Here is a 20,781-nt window from a genome sequence, read left to right on the forward strand (position 1 = left end):
TATGGGAGAGATGTTATTTTCATCTATCGTTCTTTGAATATATCTGGTTCTTAGGGCCTGATCTTGTGCCGTTGTTATCATTCCTTCAGTTTCCTTCTTTAGCTCTCCCCTCAGTAGCCACTGCCACGTGTCATCGCTGGCCAGTTCTTTAGTCTGTCTCATGTATTGCCCGTGCATTGGTTTGTTGTGCCATTCCTCTGTTCTGTTTGTCATTCTCCTGTCTCTGTATATTTGTGGGTCTTCGTCTACTTTTATCAGTCCTTCTTCCCATGCACTCTTTAGCCACTCGTCTTCACTGGTTTTCATATATTGCCCCAGTGTTCTGTTCTCGATGTTGACGCAGTCCTCTATGCTTAGTAGTCCTCTCCCTCCTTCCTTTCGTGTTATGTGTAGTCTGTCCGTATTTGCTCTTGGGTGTGTTGCTTTGTGTATTGTCAGATGTTTCTTCGTTTTCTGGTCTATGCTGCGAAGTTCTGCCTTCGGCCATTCCACTATTACTGCGCTGTATCTGATTACTGGCACTGCCCATGTGTTTATGGCTTTATCTTATTTCCGGCGTTGAGTTTTGACTTGAGTATCGCCTTGAGTCTCAGCATATATTCTTTCCTGATCGTGTCCTTCATCTCTTGGTGTTTTATATCCCATCCTTCCATTATTCCCAGGTATTTGTATCCCGTCTCATCTCTGTGTTTGATGGTGTTCCCATCTGGTAGCTTTATCCCCTCAGTCCTTGTTACTTTGCCGTTTTGTATGTTGACTAAGGCACATTTTTCTATTCCGAACTCCATCCTGATGAACCCAGATACAATCCTTACAGTCTGGATTAGGGTATCTATTTCCTTGATGCTCTTACCACACAGCGTGATGTCGTCCATGAACATCAGATGGTTAATTCTGTTGCCTCTTTTCTTGAGTTGATACCCAGCATCCATCTTCTGCAGTACTTTTCTCATGGGAATCATGGCTACTACGAAGAGTAGTGGGGACAGTGAGTCGCCCTGGAAGATCCCTCTCCTGATATTAACCACTGCAAGTCTTATTCCCGAGCTTGTGAGTATTGTATTCCAGTTGCGCATTGTGCTATTATTATTATTATTATTATTATTAGGCTCCTAAAAAGAAAAAGAAAATCAGAGCTAAGAGATGTATACTAAAACGCTATCAATACAAAACCAAAGAACAACCAATCAATAATAAAGGAAGAAATACGCAAATAGATAAATAAATACCTAGAAACACATAATTACGAAACTAATAGAATTTGATGGAAATGGAGACGATCACTTGAAGCAATTCGATAACAATATAAAGATCGTAGAAGGCTTCAGACATAAACAAACAAAACGTTTAACTCTAATCAATATTTAAAATAAATGGTGTTCTATATCACAAACTTCTTGCTACGGTTGCCAAAGTAAATATATTCTTAATGTTTGTTCTATATCAAGACCTTCTAGCAACAACGCAAAAGGTAAAAATATTCTTGTCTTGTTTTTTTAATTCTCCCCAAAAAACTACTTCTAGATTAATGATAAAATTAAGAAAAAAGTCTTCACTTTTCCCATGTCACATATACTATCCCTTTCTAAGACAATCAAGACTTTCGACTGTCACAGTGTCTCATACTTAGTTTCATCCTCTTCCACGATGTAGTTCGTCTAATCTTGCTAGTGTATTCCTTGTCTCTTTCTTACAGGTATTATTTCGGGCAATGTTCTGTTGATCTTGAGGACACAGTTTTTGTAACCAACTTTTTTTTTATTTATTTATTCGGTGATTTCGATCGTAGGTGGAATGTTCTATTCAGTGCATTTTTCCTATCTCTCTGATACCAAGCTTTGGGGCTCTCTTCTACTTCTATTTTCCCCAAGACTTAGAATCCTAACCTGGACATTTTTGCAATCCTGGCCACCTAAAGTTTTCCCTCCATGGAGGAGTGATAGTGCCACTATAGTGAGGTAATTATTGAGATGAATTTGATGTGTCTAATCCTCCAAAAGTGACTCTGTAGAAGTTGTGGAATTTAAGTTTCGAGGGAGGCAAGAAGTAAGGCGTTGTTGAGCGAACGCCACCACTATGTTAGTTAATTATTAGCACCGAGTTGGCGTTTACGAAGCCTAAAATGGAGTTCGAGTCTCGCTCGTGGCTGACCCAGCTGTGTATGGGAGTCAAAGACGGGGGAGAAAGGAACCTGTGCCACCCTAACGCACAATTCCTCTGCCCAGATCGAATATTTCCACGACATCATTTCTCGACTTTTTTTTTTTTTTTTTTTTTTCATTCACATTCGATATTCTCACGGCGTTCGTATTAGGAAAAGTTTGCCAAACAGCCAACTCCATACATTCTAACTTTTGCCTCCCTGAAAACTTTAGTCCAACAACTTCTGCAGAGAGCTGTTTTGCCGGGGTATTTTGATCGAGGTCGAATTCATCTCAATGAAAACTTTATTCCGGTCACAAAATTGTTGCTCTAGGTGCTTTTTGTGGCGCGTCAGTTTCCTAACTGTATTTAAAATAACATAACGCCGAACGGAAAATGTCAAAATATCAATATTTCTCCTCGAATGATAATTATTATTATAAAAGTAGTTTAACCAGACCACTGAGCTGACTTTCAGCTCTCATAGGGCTAGCCAGAAGGATTAGATTTAAATGCCAGGACTAGGCCAGAGGCCAAGCACACTGGTGGGACCAAATACGTCATTCAGTCTGATGCTGAATAAATCAAATGTTGAATTAAAAACGGCACAAAAGCATATGCTTTCTTTCCTACGGGAACACACACGCAATAAATACATTTACTCATGCTTCCATGCATACATAATAAAAAGGTATTTTACAATTCAGAATAAGTCCAGTAACTTTTTACAATTTTGTTTTAAAGGTCATTAAACACTACAGTCTTCGTGCTTTTATTATGAATTTATTTCTATATTTTATTAGGTCATAGTTCCTCATAAACATCAAAATCAGAATCTTTCGAATGATGAAACATTCTCGAACGACCAAGAGAAAACCCTCGATAATAATCAAAAGTAAAATAACCAAGACCATTTTTAAAAACATTTCAAGTTTTTATGCGTTGACTTTCGGCAGTCATGTGTTCACCATAATTATACCAATGAATCATCAGTAAGTTCGTTGTCCCTTTAATAATTTCCACGATTCCCAGCAACAATAACAGCAACAAGAGCAATATATCGTTCAGGTAAAAAATTAAAATTAAAACGAAAATAAAAGCGATCTTGACATAACTGAAGACAAATCCTGACGAGCCTTGGCTTGTTCAATGAATTTAAAATGAACGAGGAAGCGGATAAATAAGGAAATCGATGAATAAATTCAGTAATAATAAAACAGGGAAAATGCACAATCCTAAATCGCTCGCACGAGGCAGGCAGACTGCCCTTTTCCGGATATCAAAATTTACGGGAAAATTTAGTGTGGTAATACAACGGACATCATATCCCCGAGTGTTTGATTTGAATTCATAATTACACTCGGTTAATTAAGCATCAACGCGCAATTGACCAATCAACCAAACACGACCAGAAAGGCGAACACGAAAGAAACCAATCTCACTGTAAAAAAAACTTACTTCTCTTCTCGGACAGGGCGTGCAAGACGGCGGTGATGACGTCATTCTGCTGGTCCCTCCGAAGTCTGAGACGGTCCTTCTTCTTCAGTTCCTTGAGCAAGAGGGCGCACTTCCCACCGAGAGCCGTCTGCAGAGAACAGACCAGCTGTCGCAGCTCCTCGTTACCTGCGGAGGACGAGAGCGAGAAAGAAAGAAAATGAAAGCGCTCCAACGAAAAACAACACTAATATTCTAAAGGTCTTTTACCCCGGTAAGGAGATAGTGCCATCAGTGTACCTCATGCAGTGCACCGTAGGCATTGCTTGAGGTTCTATGCAGCGACCACTCGACCCCTAGCAGTAACTCCTTTCATTCCTTTTACCGTATCTCCGTTCATTTTCTTTCTCTCATCTGACTTTCCATCCTCTCTAACACTTGTCTCACAGTGGAACTGCGAGGATTCCCTCCTGTAGCACCTTGCAAGCCTCTCTACTCTCAATTTCCCTTTCAGCGCTAGAATGACCTCAGCGGTCCCAGAGCTTGGCCTTTAGCCTAAGTTCTACATTCTATTAAACAGGTCTTTTCAGCAAGAGAACGCATTTTGGAATGAGGAGTCATTTCTAAGAAAGAGGCTTTGAACTGAACTGAATCTAGAATTTAGGCCAAAGGCCAAGCGCTGAGACCTATGAGGTCATTCAGCGCTGAAACGGAAACTGACAGTAAAAGGTTTGAAAGGTGTCACAGGAGGAAACTTCAAAGCAGTTGCAGTACGAATCGAGTGTTAGAGAGGGTGGACAGTAAGATGGATGAAAGAGACTATGGCAGGAGGTAGAGCAAAGAACCTTAAGTAATGCCTACAGTGCACTGCTTGAGGTGCACTGACGGCACTAACTCATTAAGGGGGAAAGGCGCTTTGGCCCCTGCTACTCTTTATTCCTTTCATCCCTTAACACAAAATTAATTAACAAGAACGATACAATGTACATCCTGCGCCCGGCCGTTCTTTTGACGAGACGAGTCTTCCCAAAGAGCTAATTAAATAGAATTCAACAAATGCTCGGCTTTTCGTTACCTGCTTAAAAAAAAACAAAATTAAAAAATAAATAAATAAATAAAAAATCCGATCCGACCTCCAGATTACTCTTGGGCGAGCTAAAATCTACGGTCGAATAGAGCCTAGTTTCACCGACGGAAATTAAAATAAATACGCTATATTTACATTAATACATCATATTTTATTGGAAAGAATTGTTGTGTACTGTTTAACATGCACATTATTTTCTACATTTTCATTCTGATAAATAAATCATTTTCATTCTAATGTATAAATCATAAATATCCTATCCTAAAATTCCTGTATCTGTAACTCAACGCGAAACACATTTCTGACCTTTTTAGGCTTTATTTCCCCCAAACAAGAACAACAACAACAAATTAGGTTGTAAGCTTACTCCTCGAGTAAACGAAAAAAGATAACGCTATGGAAATCTGAAGCTACTAAAGATGAAAACTAATGACCTTCACAGTATTTAGTCCAAGACAACATCTACCAAAGCTGTCCGCAAAGAACCGACTATCTAAAGTAGCTCTTCGCTGGCTTGGTAACTGAACACAAAAAGTGAAACACGGCGAGAGGAAAATACCGCTTAAAGAGAAAAAAAAAAGAAAGAAAAGAAAAACCGAAAATTGTGCATCGCAAGTTCCTCTCCAGGATGGCTCGAGTGCTTAGGAACTAAAGGGGATCTTCTATTTGGCCGGGGAGGAGGAGGAGGAGGAGGAGGAGGAGGAGGCTCTGTGAAATGGGTGAGTGGATGTAATCACTCTGAATCGTAAGACAAATGACTAAATGTACAAAATACACTAAACCATATCTTCTTCTTGTCAGAACTCGATGACCTTCATGCCAAATTCTCAAGGTTCATGGCAGGCTACAGGTCCAAGAACTAATCTTTGGTGTGAGGATGCTGGGATCATGCCCACGTTGACCCTTTCCTTTCCCCTCGCCACTGGTTGTGGGAGCTCATCATCCTACGCAGTATAACGTCCACTGGCTGATCACCTATTCGAGTACTGACCATACCCAAACTGACTTAACATGACAAAACTAAAAAAGAAAAGATGTGCATCGAACTTGTTTCTCTGTCAGTGAATTTAATGAAATTATGATTACAAAATAACGAACAAATATCTTTTTGTAACCTTAAGAACTATATATAATCATAAGGCCGTTCCCTCAACCACTTCCTAGTCTTGGTGCCTAATCATTCAAGTGGACGATAGTCTTAGATCATCACAGCTGCGGGAACTACATGACTAAGCAGAGGTTTGTATAATCCGAGGCTTCCATTTTTTACCCCGGATCTGGATAGACGCATTAAATCAGGATTGCAAACTGCGCGGAGGATATGAATTTGCTACCTGGTAATTCTGTGGGCTTAAATGATGGCTGTTAAGCTGCATGAATTATGTGCAAAGGTTTACGTCTCCCGTGGTGTATTTATGCTCCGCATAAAATTAATGGCATTTTTCGCTTACTCGGGAAGTTAGCCTACAAACTACTTTGTTGGTGTCGTTGTTGTTGTCATTCTTGCTGCTTTTGTTCTTGTTGGGGAGGTAGGAAAGGTCGATGGAAAAGCTTAAAAAGGTCTGAAAAAGGTGTTTTCGCGTTGAGTTAAAGATACAGGAATTTTAGGATAAGATATTTATGATTTATTTATTAGAATGAAAATGTAAAAAATAGATAATGTGCATGTTATACAGTACCGAGAAATTATTTCTAATAAAAGATAGCGTATTTATCTTAATTTTCATTGGTGAAACAACGCTCTATTTGACCGTAGATTTTAGCATGCACCTCGAGTAAGCTGGAAGTCGGTTCACGCCTAGTTTTTTAAATTGCTCATAATTTTTAGCATATTTAATTCTACAGATATAAATATCAATATTTTTTTTATTTTTTGATACGTCGTAATACAAAGTATTCTACAATTTTTTGGCTTTTAAATTTTAGAATAAATTGTGTATGGTCTTTAATAAATTTTTTTCTACAGTTTCAGAAAATGTTTCAGAAAATAAAGTATGCTTGAGAGAGGGTCTACTTCCTATTATTATTATTATTATTATTATTCAGCAGATAAACCCTATATGAATGGAACAAGTCCACCACAGAGGCCAATGACATGAAATTCAAGCTTCCAAAGAATATTATTATTATAATTAGGCAGATGAACCCTATTCATATGGAACAAGTCCACCAAAGGGTCCACTGACCTCGAATTGACGCTTCCAAAGAATATCATGGCGCTGATTAGGAAGGAGCCAGAGGAGGTCATGAGAATTATGTAACTAATAAATCAACGACGTTGTACTTAGCTTGACGGAGATGATTTACGAGGTTTTAATAGAGTTTTAACTTCCCCATCTCCGCCTAAATTACCTTATTAACAGCTTATTCAACTTAATCGCGCAGACCCGTTCAAGTCTAATCAAATTGTGTGGGTCACTGCACTTGGATTTTCCGCCATCGAGGGGTACTATCAGGCTCATTTAGGAGAGAGAGAGAGAGAGAGAGAGAGAGAGAGAGAGAGAGAGAGTTAATCCTTTTTGCAACTAAGTTCATACGGTCACACACACACACACAAACACATTATATATATATATATATATATATATATATATATATATATATATAATATATATATATATATATACACACATACACACACAAAACTTCAACAGTAACACACGACAGAGAGTTAATCCTTTTTGCAACTAAGTTCATACACACACATATAGTATATATGTATATATATATCATCATATAAAATAATAATAATAATAATAATATAATAACTAATAATAATAATAATAATAATAATAATAATATACAACTCCAACAGTAACTCACGACAGAGAGAGAGAGAGAGAACGAACAACAGGACAAGCAAATTTCCTTTGGAAATAGGAAATGGATAGATGGATAGACAGATAGCCAATTCCCTTCGGAAACAACAGTTTAATGACACTGAAAATTAGAGAGAGAGAGAGAGAGAGAGAGAGAGAGAGAGAGAGAGAGTGCGCGTACGGAATTAAACTATCTAAGCAATGCAAGCATGTAAGGATATATAAGTAGGTATCTTCCCTATTCGTCCTATAAGAAAGTACATGGCGCGCGCACACACACACACAGAGAGAGAGAGAGAGAGAGAGAGAGAATGGGTGGTGGGGGGGAGTAAAAAAGGCGATAATTTTAGCCCTCGTTTTTCTCAAATTATCTGAAGTACTTGAATAAGGGTTCGATAGACGCTGCTGAATAATGGTGATACGAAAACGAAATTTGAATATAAATAAAATCCGACTCAAGATGAATAAACAAGAAAAATAATGCGCCGAAGTTTTTTCGTCGCAGTTAAGTTTTCTGTACAGCCGCTACAACGTATTATCAAGGCTACCGAGAGACTTTACCTTTCAGACACTTTAGAGACTTCATTTTCAGACACCAGAGAAATTACTTTTCAGAAACTATACAGACTTGATTTTCAGACACTTCACAGCATTACTTTTCAGAAAATGTACAGACTTACTATTGAGACACTTTACAGACTTACTTTTCAGACACTTTACAGACTTACTTTTCAGATACTTTACAGACTTACTTTTCAAAGAAACTTTACAAACTTTTGAGACACTTTACAGACTTCAATTTCAGACACTTCACAGAATGACTTTTCAGAAAATGTACAGACTTACTTTTGAGACACTTTACAGACTTCAATTTCAGACACTTCACTGAATTACTTTTCAGAAAATGTACAGACTTACTTTTGAGACACTTTACAGACTTCAATTTCAGACACTTCACAGACTTACTTTTCAGAAAATGTACAGCCTTACTTTAGAGACACTTTACAGACTTCAATTTCAAACACTTCACAGACTTACTTTTCAGAAAAATGTACAGATTACTTTGAGACTCTTTACAGACTTCAATTTCAGACACTTCACAGACTTACTTTTCAGAAATGTAGAGACTTACTTTTGAGACACTTTACAGACTTCAATTTCAAACACCTTCACAGAATACTTTTCAGAAAATGTACAGACTTACTTTTGAGATTTCTTTACATACTTCAGTCTCAGCACTTCAGACTTACTTTTCAGAAAATGTACAGACTTACTTTTGAGACACTTTACAGACTTCAATTTCAGACACTTCACAGACTTACTTTTCAGAAAATGTACAGCCTTACTTTAGAGACACTTTACAGACTTCAATTTCAAACACTTCACAGACTTACTTTTCAGAAAATGTACAGACTTACTTTTGAGACACTTTACAGACTTCAATTTCAGACACTTCACAGACTTACTTTTCAGAAAATGTACAGACTTACTTTTGAGACACTTTACAGACTTCAATTTCAAACACTTCACAGAATGACTTTTCAGAAAATGTACACTTACTTTTAGACTTTACAGACTTAGTGACATTCACAGACTTACTTTTCAGAAAATGTACAGACTTACTTTTGAGACACTTTACAGACTTCAGTTTCAGACACTTCACAGACTTACTTTTCAGAAAATGTACAGACTTACTTTTGAGACACTTTACAGACTTCAATTTCAGACACTTCACAGACTTACTTTTCAGAAAATGTACAGACTTACTTTAGAGACACTTTACAGACTTCAATTTCAGACACTTCACTGAATTACTTTTCAGAAAATGTAGAGACTTACTTTTGAGACACTTTACAGACTTCAATTTCAGACACTTCACAGACTTACTTTTCAGAAAATGTACAGACTTACTTTTGAGACACTTTACAGACTTCAATTTCAGACACTTCACAGAATGACTTTTCAGAAAATGTACAGACTTACTTTTGAGACACTTCACAGACTTACTTTTCAGAAAATGTACAGACTTACTTTTGAGACACTTTACAGACTTACTTTTGGGACACTTTACAGAGTTACTTTCTATACACCTTACAGACTTACTGAACTTTCAGACACGTTACAGACTTACTTTTAGTGATTAGCCGAGATTTCCTGTGGGTGACGCCCGAACGAGCCTGACTGCTGAAGGCGGGGCGGTGGTGGGAGGACCCCTGGTAGTACGGGGTATCGGAGGTCGTGGAGTGTTCCGTCAGGGTATCAGACTCTGCCCCTACGCTGCTGGGTCTCCTTTCGTGGCGGTAGATCGCAAGAAGAAGCCCATCCACCAACGAGCTCTTCCGGCAGCGTTTGCTGCAAAACAACAACAGAAACAATAATAATAATAATAATAATAATAATAATAATAAAATAATAATAATAATTAATATATATGCAGGGAGCAGACCTTCTTTGATACACGTTTTGTTGAAAATAATGGCAGTTTTCAACGAATCTAAATATTAATATTGGAATTCTAATAATAATAATAATAATAATAATAATAATAATAATAATAATAATAATAATAATAATAATATATGCAGGGAGCAGACCTTCTTTGATACACGTTTTGTATAAAATAATGGCAGTTTTCAACGAATCTAAAAATATTTTTGACAAACATCCTAATTATGACAAATAAGAATATTGGAATTTTACTCAACAACCTAGCTGAGTCAGAAAAACGAATTATCAGAAGAATTGAAAAGACCCTGCATAAGATTAATTCGTTGAAAACTGCCACTATTTTTAAAATAATAATGATAATTATAATTCTAACAACAGCTTTCCTGAATTTCTTATTGAATACCTCTTCATATAGTTCCTCAGCGTGAATCTTAGCGCGGCAATAATCTTCAGTTAAAGGTGATGTGATGTTACCACAGAGAGAGAGAGAGAGAGAGAGATGAAGAATGGCGAGTAGAGAAGATGACGACGAGAGAGGAGAGGGAGAAACGAAAAGCCACTTACTTGAGCTGTCTCACTCATTAACGGGAACTTTGTTCGTACTCTCACCCAAAAGGAAAAGTTGCCAGAGTAAAGTGAAAATACTGTCACTGAATCTTTTTACTTACTCGGAGAGTAAGCCTACAAAATACTTTGTTATTTTTGTTGTTGTTATTCTTGTTGGGGGCAGTTAGGAAAGGTGTACGTAAAAACCTAAAAAGTTCTGAAAAAGGTGTTCCGCGTTGAGTTAAAGATATATGAATTTTAGAATAAGATAGTTATGATTTATTTATTAGAATGAATAATTAAAAAATAAATAATGTGAATGTTCAGCTGTACAGACAACTTATTTACTTAAAATAAAACAGGGCGTATTATTTTCAATTTTCGTTGGTGAACCAACGTGCTATTTGACCGTAGATTTTAGCACGCGCCCCGATTAAGCTGGGGGTCGGATAACGCCTCGTTACTTAATATAAAATAAAATTGGTAAATGATTTCTGTGAACACTCTCTGCCATGAAGAATTGGTTTTAATACATATTTCAATTCATAAAATAAAAACGCTGAAGGAATTCAAGAAATACTTCTCATATGCCCGTTTTAACTCGTAAAACGTAAATATTATTTCACTGCTTATAAACAGTACAGAATAAAACCAGTCGGATGCTCGGATGTCTGAATAACATGCATACGGGAGGGGAAGGGAGCAGCGATATGTGAAATTAAGCAGTTAGGTCTGGCCAATACTTGAATGGGTAATCGACAGTCAGTGGGAGATAAAAGTAAAAGATTAAAGTGAGTAAAAAGACAGACCAATTCATCATCCATATGATCTTTGGAGGACTTGGCTTTACTCGGGAGCTCGAAGAGAGAGAGAGAGAGAGAGAGAGAGAGAGAGAGAGAGAGAGAGAGAGAAAGAGAGAGAGAGAGAGTAGGAAAAGCTTGTTTGTCCGTAGAGAAAGTTCATTTTAGTTCAATTATAATAGGGGATAAAGCGGAACAACGACAGCTCCATAATTGAAAAACGAGCAACATGACCTGATTACAATAGAGGTTGGATCACGTTAACATGGCTTCCATTCGACGTCAAGAATGAACTTGGATATATATTTATATATTTATATATATATATATATATATATATATATATATATATATATATATATATATATATATATATATTCGTTGAAAGCAATTGCTTTAGTGGTCATCAATAAGTTTCTTGCAAGGTATCTTCATAAGGACGAAGTTTTTTTCCGATTCTCGTTCGTCAATTTCTGTTGAAAAATACGCAGACTTCCTTCTTCCATTTATTGAAAAACTTCGTCGGTATGAAGATAACGCAAGAAACTTATTGATGATACTAAAACAATTGCTTTTAACGAAAATTGTATAAGAGAAAAACTATGCCTTAAAAGTGTATATATATATATGTATATATATATATATATATATATATATATATATATATATATATATATAGATAGATAGATAGATATATATACATATATATATATATATATATATATATATATATATATATATGTATGTATATATACATAGATAGATATATATACATATATATATTCTATTTGAATAAAAATATAATTTACTCTTTTTACTGCGAATACTGCAAATCCTGTTCATAAAAGTCCTAACGAACTGCAGTGTTTTTCGTCTTTTCCACCGAGTTGTTAAAATGACCCAGCGAACCGGCACAGCTGAGGCAGGGAAAACCCAGAGGCCAGTTTCCCACTGGTTTAATAAAAGAATTTCAGAGTCAATTTCACTTGAACTCAATATTTTCATTTTCAGCTTTTGATTCCCACTGTCTCGTTCCTTAGGCAACAGATGCTTCGTCGCCTACGTCAGTGACCCTGACGGTTGTGTCGACAGATAACCTGAAAGCCTTCATCCCTACAGTGGAGTGCTGTGATTCACTCATATTCCTCAGAAGTTTGCTTCCAAATTATTACAAAAGGTACCTTAAATTCTGACACCTGTTTTTCAGTAATTAATATGCATATGAGAATGTGACGACAGATAACCTGAAAGCCTTCATCACTTAAGTTCCTCAGAAGTTTGCTTCCAAATCACTACAAAAGGTACCTAAAATTCTGACACCTGTTTTCCAGTAATTAATATGCATATAAGAAATTTTCCCTTAGGGTACTGTTCTGGTACCTCTGCTGTTTCAGGTATTCATCAGTCTTGATCCCTGCAGCCTGCAGTGATGTGATTCTCTAAGGCCCCGTCCACACGGTCGAGCTTTGTCCTATGTGACGTCAGAAGCGGAGAAACAGCGAGAAAAGTCAGAACCTCGTCCCCTGTTTCTCCGCTTCTGACGTCACATCGAACAAAGTTCGTCGAGCAAAGCTCGGCCGTGTGGACGGGGCCTTAGACTCCTAAAAGTTTGCTTTCAAGTCACTATAAAAATAGTTTAAATTCTGACACTGCTTTTCAGTAATTAAGAAGTATATAAGAAATTTCATAATGCCACTATCTATGTTCTTGGTAAACGTAGACTCGTCGTGTTTGATCTTCCCTAGGGGATTGTTCCGGTACAAATGCTGTTTCAGCTATTCATCGGTGACATTATTCCCGGCGCTGAAATCAAGGATGGTTTTCAAATGTTGCTTCTGCTGTTGCAATGATTCGTTCTCCCATTTTGTGAAAATGAATATCTGTTAATCTTCACAAACAGCTTCGGTGTGCATTAGGGTATCAGAATCAACCTTAAAAACAAAGTCATGATTGATATGTCAAGGTATAATTAAATACATAGTTACATATGAGGGTTATTTTCGCAAAATTCTCCAAAGACTCGCATCATGTCAACAAAATATCATAGAGTCCCCAGATTTTCTGCAACGAAACTCCATTTCAATTTACTTGTTCCCCTCACTTCCTCCTCTCTTCTTCGTCTTCTTCTTCCTTTCCCCCTTTACTTTTCCCCTCTCGTATGTCAGGGACGTCACTCGTCTTCCCCCGCCCCCAACACTTTTCCAACGTCATGACTTAATTTCGAAAAGATGGAAAAGTTCTCCTGACATCCAGCCCCAGTTCTTGACAATTAAATTCGTGTGATCTCATTCCAGAATAAAATCCCTTTTCCTTTTACTCCGTCGCTGACCAGCATTTCCTTGATGAGAATGTCAAAAGCATTTCCTAATTTAGCGAGGCTATATCTTTTCCGATCATGCTCTGAGAGAGAGAGAGAGAGAGAGAGAGAGAGAGAGAGAGAGAGAGAGAGAGCTAAATTCAGAACAAAAGATATTTTGTTTAGTGCAGCCCTCGGAAATAGGTCATTATTTGCCAATCGGATGTAATGCTGGAAATCCTCCTGTATTGCTTTTCTGTCCGATATAATAATGAAGCTGCTTGTTTGTTTGTTTGTTTGTTTCTATGGTGCTTTAACGTTGCATGGAACCAGTGGTTATTCAGCAACGGGACCAACGTCTTTACGTGACTTCCGAACCACGTCGAGAGTGAACTTCTATCACCAGAAATACACATCTCTCACTCCTCAATGGAATGGCCGAGAATCGAACCCGCGACCACCGAGGTGGGACGCTAATACCATACCAACCACGCCGCTGAGGCGCTAAAAGAGGTTGCGAGCCTCAACAGCGGTCGACTACCAATCCCGTGCTTCGATACGTAACAAGCGTAAACAGGGTATAATTGGCGCTATAATTTTAAATGGCAGAAATCTTTAAACGGTAACCAATTTTGACAGGATGAAGGTCGCGTACTTTACTAGGTGGGGAATTTCAATGAATTGTCACCGTGAAGTAAATATTGTTCCTCAACATATATATAAAAAACACACCACATAGATATCACATAAGTAAGCAGGTGATTTTGTTTATTAACTGAAGCAACTGGGAACACGGAAGAACTAGGGAGCTGGCGCCAACACCAGTGCACCGCGTTACTTAAAAAGTTCTTTGCAGCGACCCTTCGGCCCCAGGCTACAACCCGTTTCATTCCTTTTACTGTACCTCCGTTTACATTACCTTTCTTCCATCTTATTTTCAACATTCTCCAAACAATTGTTTCATGGACTGCTGTGGCTAAACAGAGAAAATAAATATATGGGTAAGCATATGCCAATATATGCATACACACATACATATAAACTGACGTAATATATATTTATATTATATATATATATATATATATATATATATATAAATAAAAGCTTTATATTTATGAATATAAAAATCATGTATTTGTGTGACAAAAATTAAAATTTTATGTATATATATATATATATATATATATATATATATATATATATATATTTGTGTGTATGTGTATTCATTCAGCCGTGAATTTTATATATCTATATACATACATACATATATATATATATATATATATATATATACAAAACATATATATGTGGTATGTATATATACATGAAGTTCTTTTAAAGCCTTCGTTAGTTCCTACATATACCGTGGAATTATAATGACTCGACTACACGAAGCCGCTAATTACTAGTCTTCATTACAAGCAATTATGCACGTGTCTGACAGGTGCTCATCAGGTAAACCTAAAAAGAAAATATATCACCTTCGAGCTGGCTGCATAACGTCTTATACTCTGATGATATACTTAGAAAAAAAATTGAGAGAAAATGTCATTCCCAACTGGTGATATCTTTACCAAATATACAAGGTGACATCCGACCAGCTTATTCGAGGCGCGGGTCAAAAAATAAGTGTCAAACAGAGCCTTGTTTCACTAACGGAAATTCAAATAAATACGCTATATTTCATTGGAAATATTTGCTCCGTACTGTTGAACAAGCACATTATTTATTTTTTACATTTTCATTCTATCAAGTAAATCATAAACATCCTATTGTAAAATTCTTGTACATTTAACTCAACGCGAAACATCTTTTTCAGATCATTTTAGGCTTTTCCATAGACCTTTCGTATCCCCCAACAACTACAACAACAATAAAGTAGTTTGTAGGTTTACACCCCGAATAAGTGAAAATTAATAATTAACTAAGTTCAATCATACACTGAATGCAGTTCCTACAGACTGTGTATATATAAATATATATAATATATATATATATATATATATATATATATATATATATATATATATATATATATATATATATATATATATATATATATATATATATATATATATATATATATAATATATATATATATATATATATATATATCAAATGAGCTACAATGTCCTTTAATATCTAATTTTCTCTACCTCGGAGTTGATATATTTTCAATATATGTACCGAAGGGAATTTTTAGTTGATAATAATTTCGTACTCCCATGGATCGAACCACCGTCCAGTGGACAGGAAATGAAATCAGAAACGCACAGTGACGCTACCGAGTCGGCCTGCAGAGAGGCTATAAGTTTATATCGATTCTGAACATTACAAATCACCGTCGATCTCGGCGTTTTCGTAATTAGAATCAATATGAAACCTCCTCAACCATGCTAGCGGATTCGAGTGTTTGACCAACGTATCCTTGTTATGAATACTTATCACATCACCGTGATTCACGGTGATGTGATAAGTATTCATATATATATATATATATATATATATATATATATATATATATATATATATATATATATATATACACAGGGTGTTTTGAAATTAAAGCAACTCACCCCCCTCTACAGCATAAACTAAAATTGATATGGACAAAAACAAAAGTAATTCAGAACAGGTATTTATTCAAGTTTCTCTCTGAGTATTTAATATATAGGGTGGCCTCCATCTGCCTGTACCACAGCCTGCATTCTTGAGGGGTATGATTTCAGCAAATCACAAAAAAGCTGAGACTCAAACTTCATTTCCCTGAGCATTTCAGTCACCTCTCTTTGCAGGTCGTCGAGGCTTGGTATACCATCATAGTTCACTGTGTGCGCTTCAACACGATCCTTTAAGATATACCAATGTTTTCACACACATTAAGGTCAGGGGAGCTACCTGGAAATTTACTTGACGAAAACAAATCGATACCACTGTTTCGAAGCAGCTCCTGTATCTGAAGAGCCTTGAAACCATGGTGCCATTATCATGCAAAAAATTTGACTACTTCAAAACAGATAACCACCATTTTCAGGATCTTTGAGGAAAGGAAATACTCCTCCAGTAAGCACAGTTTCTCTGAAGTATTCGCCATTCCATGACTGTCCTTTTTCTTTAATGGTCCACATTAACAATTTGGCTGCGAAACAGAGAAAAATTCCCAAACATCCAGGAAATTTCACAACTTGGCAACAGCACACTTCATCGCTGATATCATCCAACTTTGCAGCCCAAATGACGTCAGTTTTATGATTTGGCTTCCTGACCGTGTAAATGAAGAATTCATCTGATGCGGCAACATGAAAGTCGCTTCATCCCAATCTTTAAGAAACGAACCATAAAACCATGCACAGTCTTCTGTCTGTTGATGAGTAATGTTGGGCTTGCTGATAACATGAAATGGCTTGATACCAGATTTTCTCAACTCACGATATACAGCACTATAACTTCTCTTCTTTCCCCATTTTTGTTTCTAGTTCAAGCACCAATTTATGTAAAGACTTTCTTGGTCTACCCACTGCCTCAGCTATGATGTCTTTTGACTCCTGAGAAAGGACTTCAGGCCTTCCAAGATTCTCACTCTTTTCACGATTAAAGACATATGGATTTTTGTTCCAGTTTATTTTCTTTTAACATAGGATTCATCTCTTTGGATGCATTTAGCTATCACGCAGCATTCCTGGCCTCTCTGAAGGTTATAACCCAGATTCGGTCAATCCATTTGATTTCCTCCGCATCGTTAGCCATGGCAGTATCTAACTCTGTCACTCAGTCTGAAAATACAAGAAATGTAAAATGAAAAATAGCTTAATAGAAACTTAAGATAATGTACTTGGAGATAGGCTATAGCAGAAAACTTCATAACTTTCCATTTGTTCTGTGGAAGGGGGGCCGCCTCTAATTTCGAAACATCCGGTATATACACACACACATATATATATATATATATATATCTATATATATATATATATATATATATATATATGTGTGTTGTGTGTGTGTGCGTGTGTGTGTGTGTGTGTATATCCGTCTCTATCTGCGCCACACGCGTTATTCTATATTTGATGACGACAAGAAAAAGAGAGCAACATAAACAAAACCTCCACAGGGCTAGGAAATCTGATTTCCCCCAACGTCCTGCAAAGTCAGATGGAAAGAAAACAATGCCATCGGAAGGGATGGAATATTTTTGAGGAGGAAGGGAATATGTTGGCAAGGGAGGAAAAAACCGAATCCCCCTTGGGAAGGGAACAATGATTAAGACGAAAGAAAGGTCTTGCGCTGGGGATAACGCAAAGCACTTTTTAATTTCCCTTTGCTATCGCTTTTCTGAGGTGAATAGACTCTCTACAGATTTGGTAGTCGCGAGTTCGATTCCCCGCTCTGCCAACGTGGAATCAGAGGAATTTGTTTCTGGAGACTACAAATTCCTTTCTCGGGCCAGCCCTAGGGGAGCTGTTAATTAGCTCAGTGGTCTGGTTAAACTAAGAAATACACTTAACGTCTTCGCTGCAAATACATATGCATATGCCGAGTTGGTTTGACTCTTACTCATTTTCAAAGGGAAGGAAAATGAAGCTAAAATGGGTTTCTGGATTGAGGGGGAAATGTCGAGATGAACTTTCGTCCTTTTATTAACGCCTCCATTAAGGAAGTTTTCCAATTTATCAAGAGGTCTCTCCATTAATAAGGATGAAGAGAAAAACTTGAACAATCTGCACTTAATACAGAATTTCCAACGTGAACAAAACTTTATATTATGCATCTGCAGTTATATTCTAAGAAGATCAATGTATTTGACCTGACTTATACGTTTGACCAATGGTATTATTATTATTATTATTATTATTATTATTATTATTATTATTATTATTATTATTATCATTGGGCAGAAATCTTAATTACGAGAGCACAAGTAATTGGCGTCTTTGTCTAGAGTTTACCTCGATGCACTTCGTTAAATTTATCATTGTGGACCTTAAAGAACATTATTATTATTATTATTATTATTATTATTATTATTATTATTATTATTATTATTATTAAAAGCTGGAGGACATTTAAACTGAATAAGCATGACAAATTATCAACTTGAGAAACAACTCTAAACACAATCGAAAACGGTACAATAGAACACTACTGGAAGAGACTAATAATTGAAAACAAATTGTATGAAGGTCCGTGCTGACATAATAACAACTTTATATATATATATATATATAATATAATATATATATATATATATATATATATATATATATATATATATATATTATATATATAATATATATATATATGTGTGTGTGCGTGTGTGTGTGTGTGTGGAAGCAATTCTATTGTACAAACAATTTTACGCAACGATGTTTCTGCCACCTTATATCCGTCAAACCTTTTCACCAAACTGCTGTTGTGAAATTGCATCGTGGCAATATTTTGTAACGAACATGACTAGTGTGCTTACCTTCCCACCAATACTGGCTATTAGATCTGAAGACTGAAGAGTGACAAAAAATAAAAAAAATAAATAAAATAAGATGAAAAAGCGTTCGTGTGGTATCGCCTTTACGGTCTGTAACCGTTCTTTCACACAGTGCTTTCCCCCAAGTGTGTGTGTGTGTGTGTGTGTGTGTGTGTGTGTGTGTGTGTGTGTGTCGTGTTTTTATTTATTTGTGCATATGTGTCTCCCAGGCGTCGTGCTGTCCCAATTCAGGATGCATGCAGCTCCAGCCTTTGTTTTCTTTTGTTCCCACCACTGTATCAAATCGACAGCTATCCAGCGCTTACCAAATGAATTCTTTTTTTTTCTTTCTTTCTTTCTTTGAGGACTTTAGCAATTATTCACACGGATATTCTTTTTTTTTTTTTTCTTCCAAGGGTTTTAGAAAATATTCACAAGTTTATAGTTTGTTTTTCAGGGCTTTGGAAATATTTACACGGGTATTCTACTTTTTCCAAAAGATTTTAGCAAATATTCACTAGGGCAATGGTTTTTTTTTCCAGGCTTTTAACAAATATTCACATGGGCATTGTTTTTCGTCCAATTTGTTATAGCAAATATTCACATTGGTTTTGTTTTCAAGGGTCTTAGCAAATATTCACACAGGTATTTTTTTTTCAAGGGTTTTAGCAAATATTCACACGAGTATTCTGCTTTTTTTTTTTTTAAAGTGCTTTGAGTATATTTCTTTTCGCCGATATCACTTCCTCTATTGACCGGTGCATAATGAAAGGGTAAGCGGTTCACCCAGGAGACTTACTTCCTTATTCTCCCTTGATCGTAATTTGTTGGTACTTATATTTTAGCATGGATTCCCGTAATTACAAGGTATGTCGCCTTCACAGCAGTAATTTCTGTGCGAGGTGGTAAGGTAATACCATCTCCTGCTTTGAAGACTGACACATTTAAAATTGGCTTTTATATAAAGGAACATTACAATAGCGGCTCATTTTTTCACTGCTATAAAATTTCTTTGTTCTTCTTAAATCGCAATACACACACACACACACACACTTAGAAACCATCTTCATAATAATAATACAAACTTTTTCACACACAAAAAAAAAATAAATAAAAATTGTAAGGACATAAAAGAGCAATCCTCTATTTGTTGGGGGGTGGGGGGGGGGGGGGGGTGTCGGTATGGGGAGGGGGCGGGGTTAAAAACTTCATAACCTGTCATTTTCACTTAACGTCACATCTTCCCACTAGAGATCTGTCAGAATAAGTGAGGGTCTGTAAGTTCCTTTCCAGGAAACGAAGTCTGGAACGACTTCTTCTCTAACCTCCGTATATAACTTTTGCAATAACTGCACCCTTGTGGGATGAAGGTCGAACGAAAAATAATCGAAAATGTCGACAACGCAATTAAGGTTAACATAGAGAGACCCCATAGACAAATAAACGAAGTTCACTTAACGAGGGAGTTCAGTGATATTGCCGATTTCCCATGAGTTTTCCATGGATCTATTTCTTTTTTACAGTTGAACTATGCATAACTAATAGACTTGGATATGCTAATGTTTACAGAATGTTGTAACTATCAAAATGCAGTCTAAGAAATTCAATGAAGAGAAAATGACTGATTTTGAGTCCTGTGACACAACAACAGCAACAACAAACAACATATAATAATAATAATAATAATAATAATAATAATAATAATAATAATAATAATAATAATAATAATAATAATAATAATAATAATAATA

The 20,781-nt window shown here is 36.3% G+C and overlaps 1 protein-coding gene across 1 annotated transcript in view; it reads right to left on the reverse strand.

Moving 5' to 3' along the window:
- The window catches only part of LOC135226596 (uncharacterized), a 281,929-nt gene that overhangs the window by 237,952 nt on the left and 23,196 nt on the right, over nt 1-20,781 (reverse strand). Inside the window, 2 exon segments of the mRNA XM_064266291.1 lie at nt 3,601-3,765; nt 9,614-9,834. Of these exon segments, the coding sequence (XP_064122361.1) occupies nt 3,601-3,765; nt 9,614-9,834 (386 nt within the window).

This window comes from Macrobrachium nipponense, chromosome 14 (genome assembly GCF_015104395.2).
Source record: "Macrobrachium nipponense isolate FS-2020 chromosome 14, ASM1510439v2, whole genome shotgun sequence".
NCBI lineage: Eukaryota > Metazoa > Arthropoda > Malacostraca > Decapoda > Palaemonidae > Macrobrachium > Macrobrachium nipponense.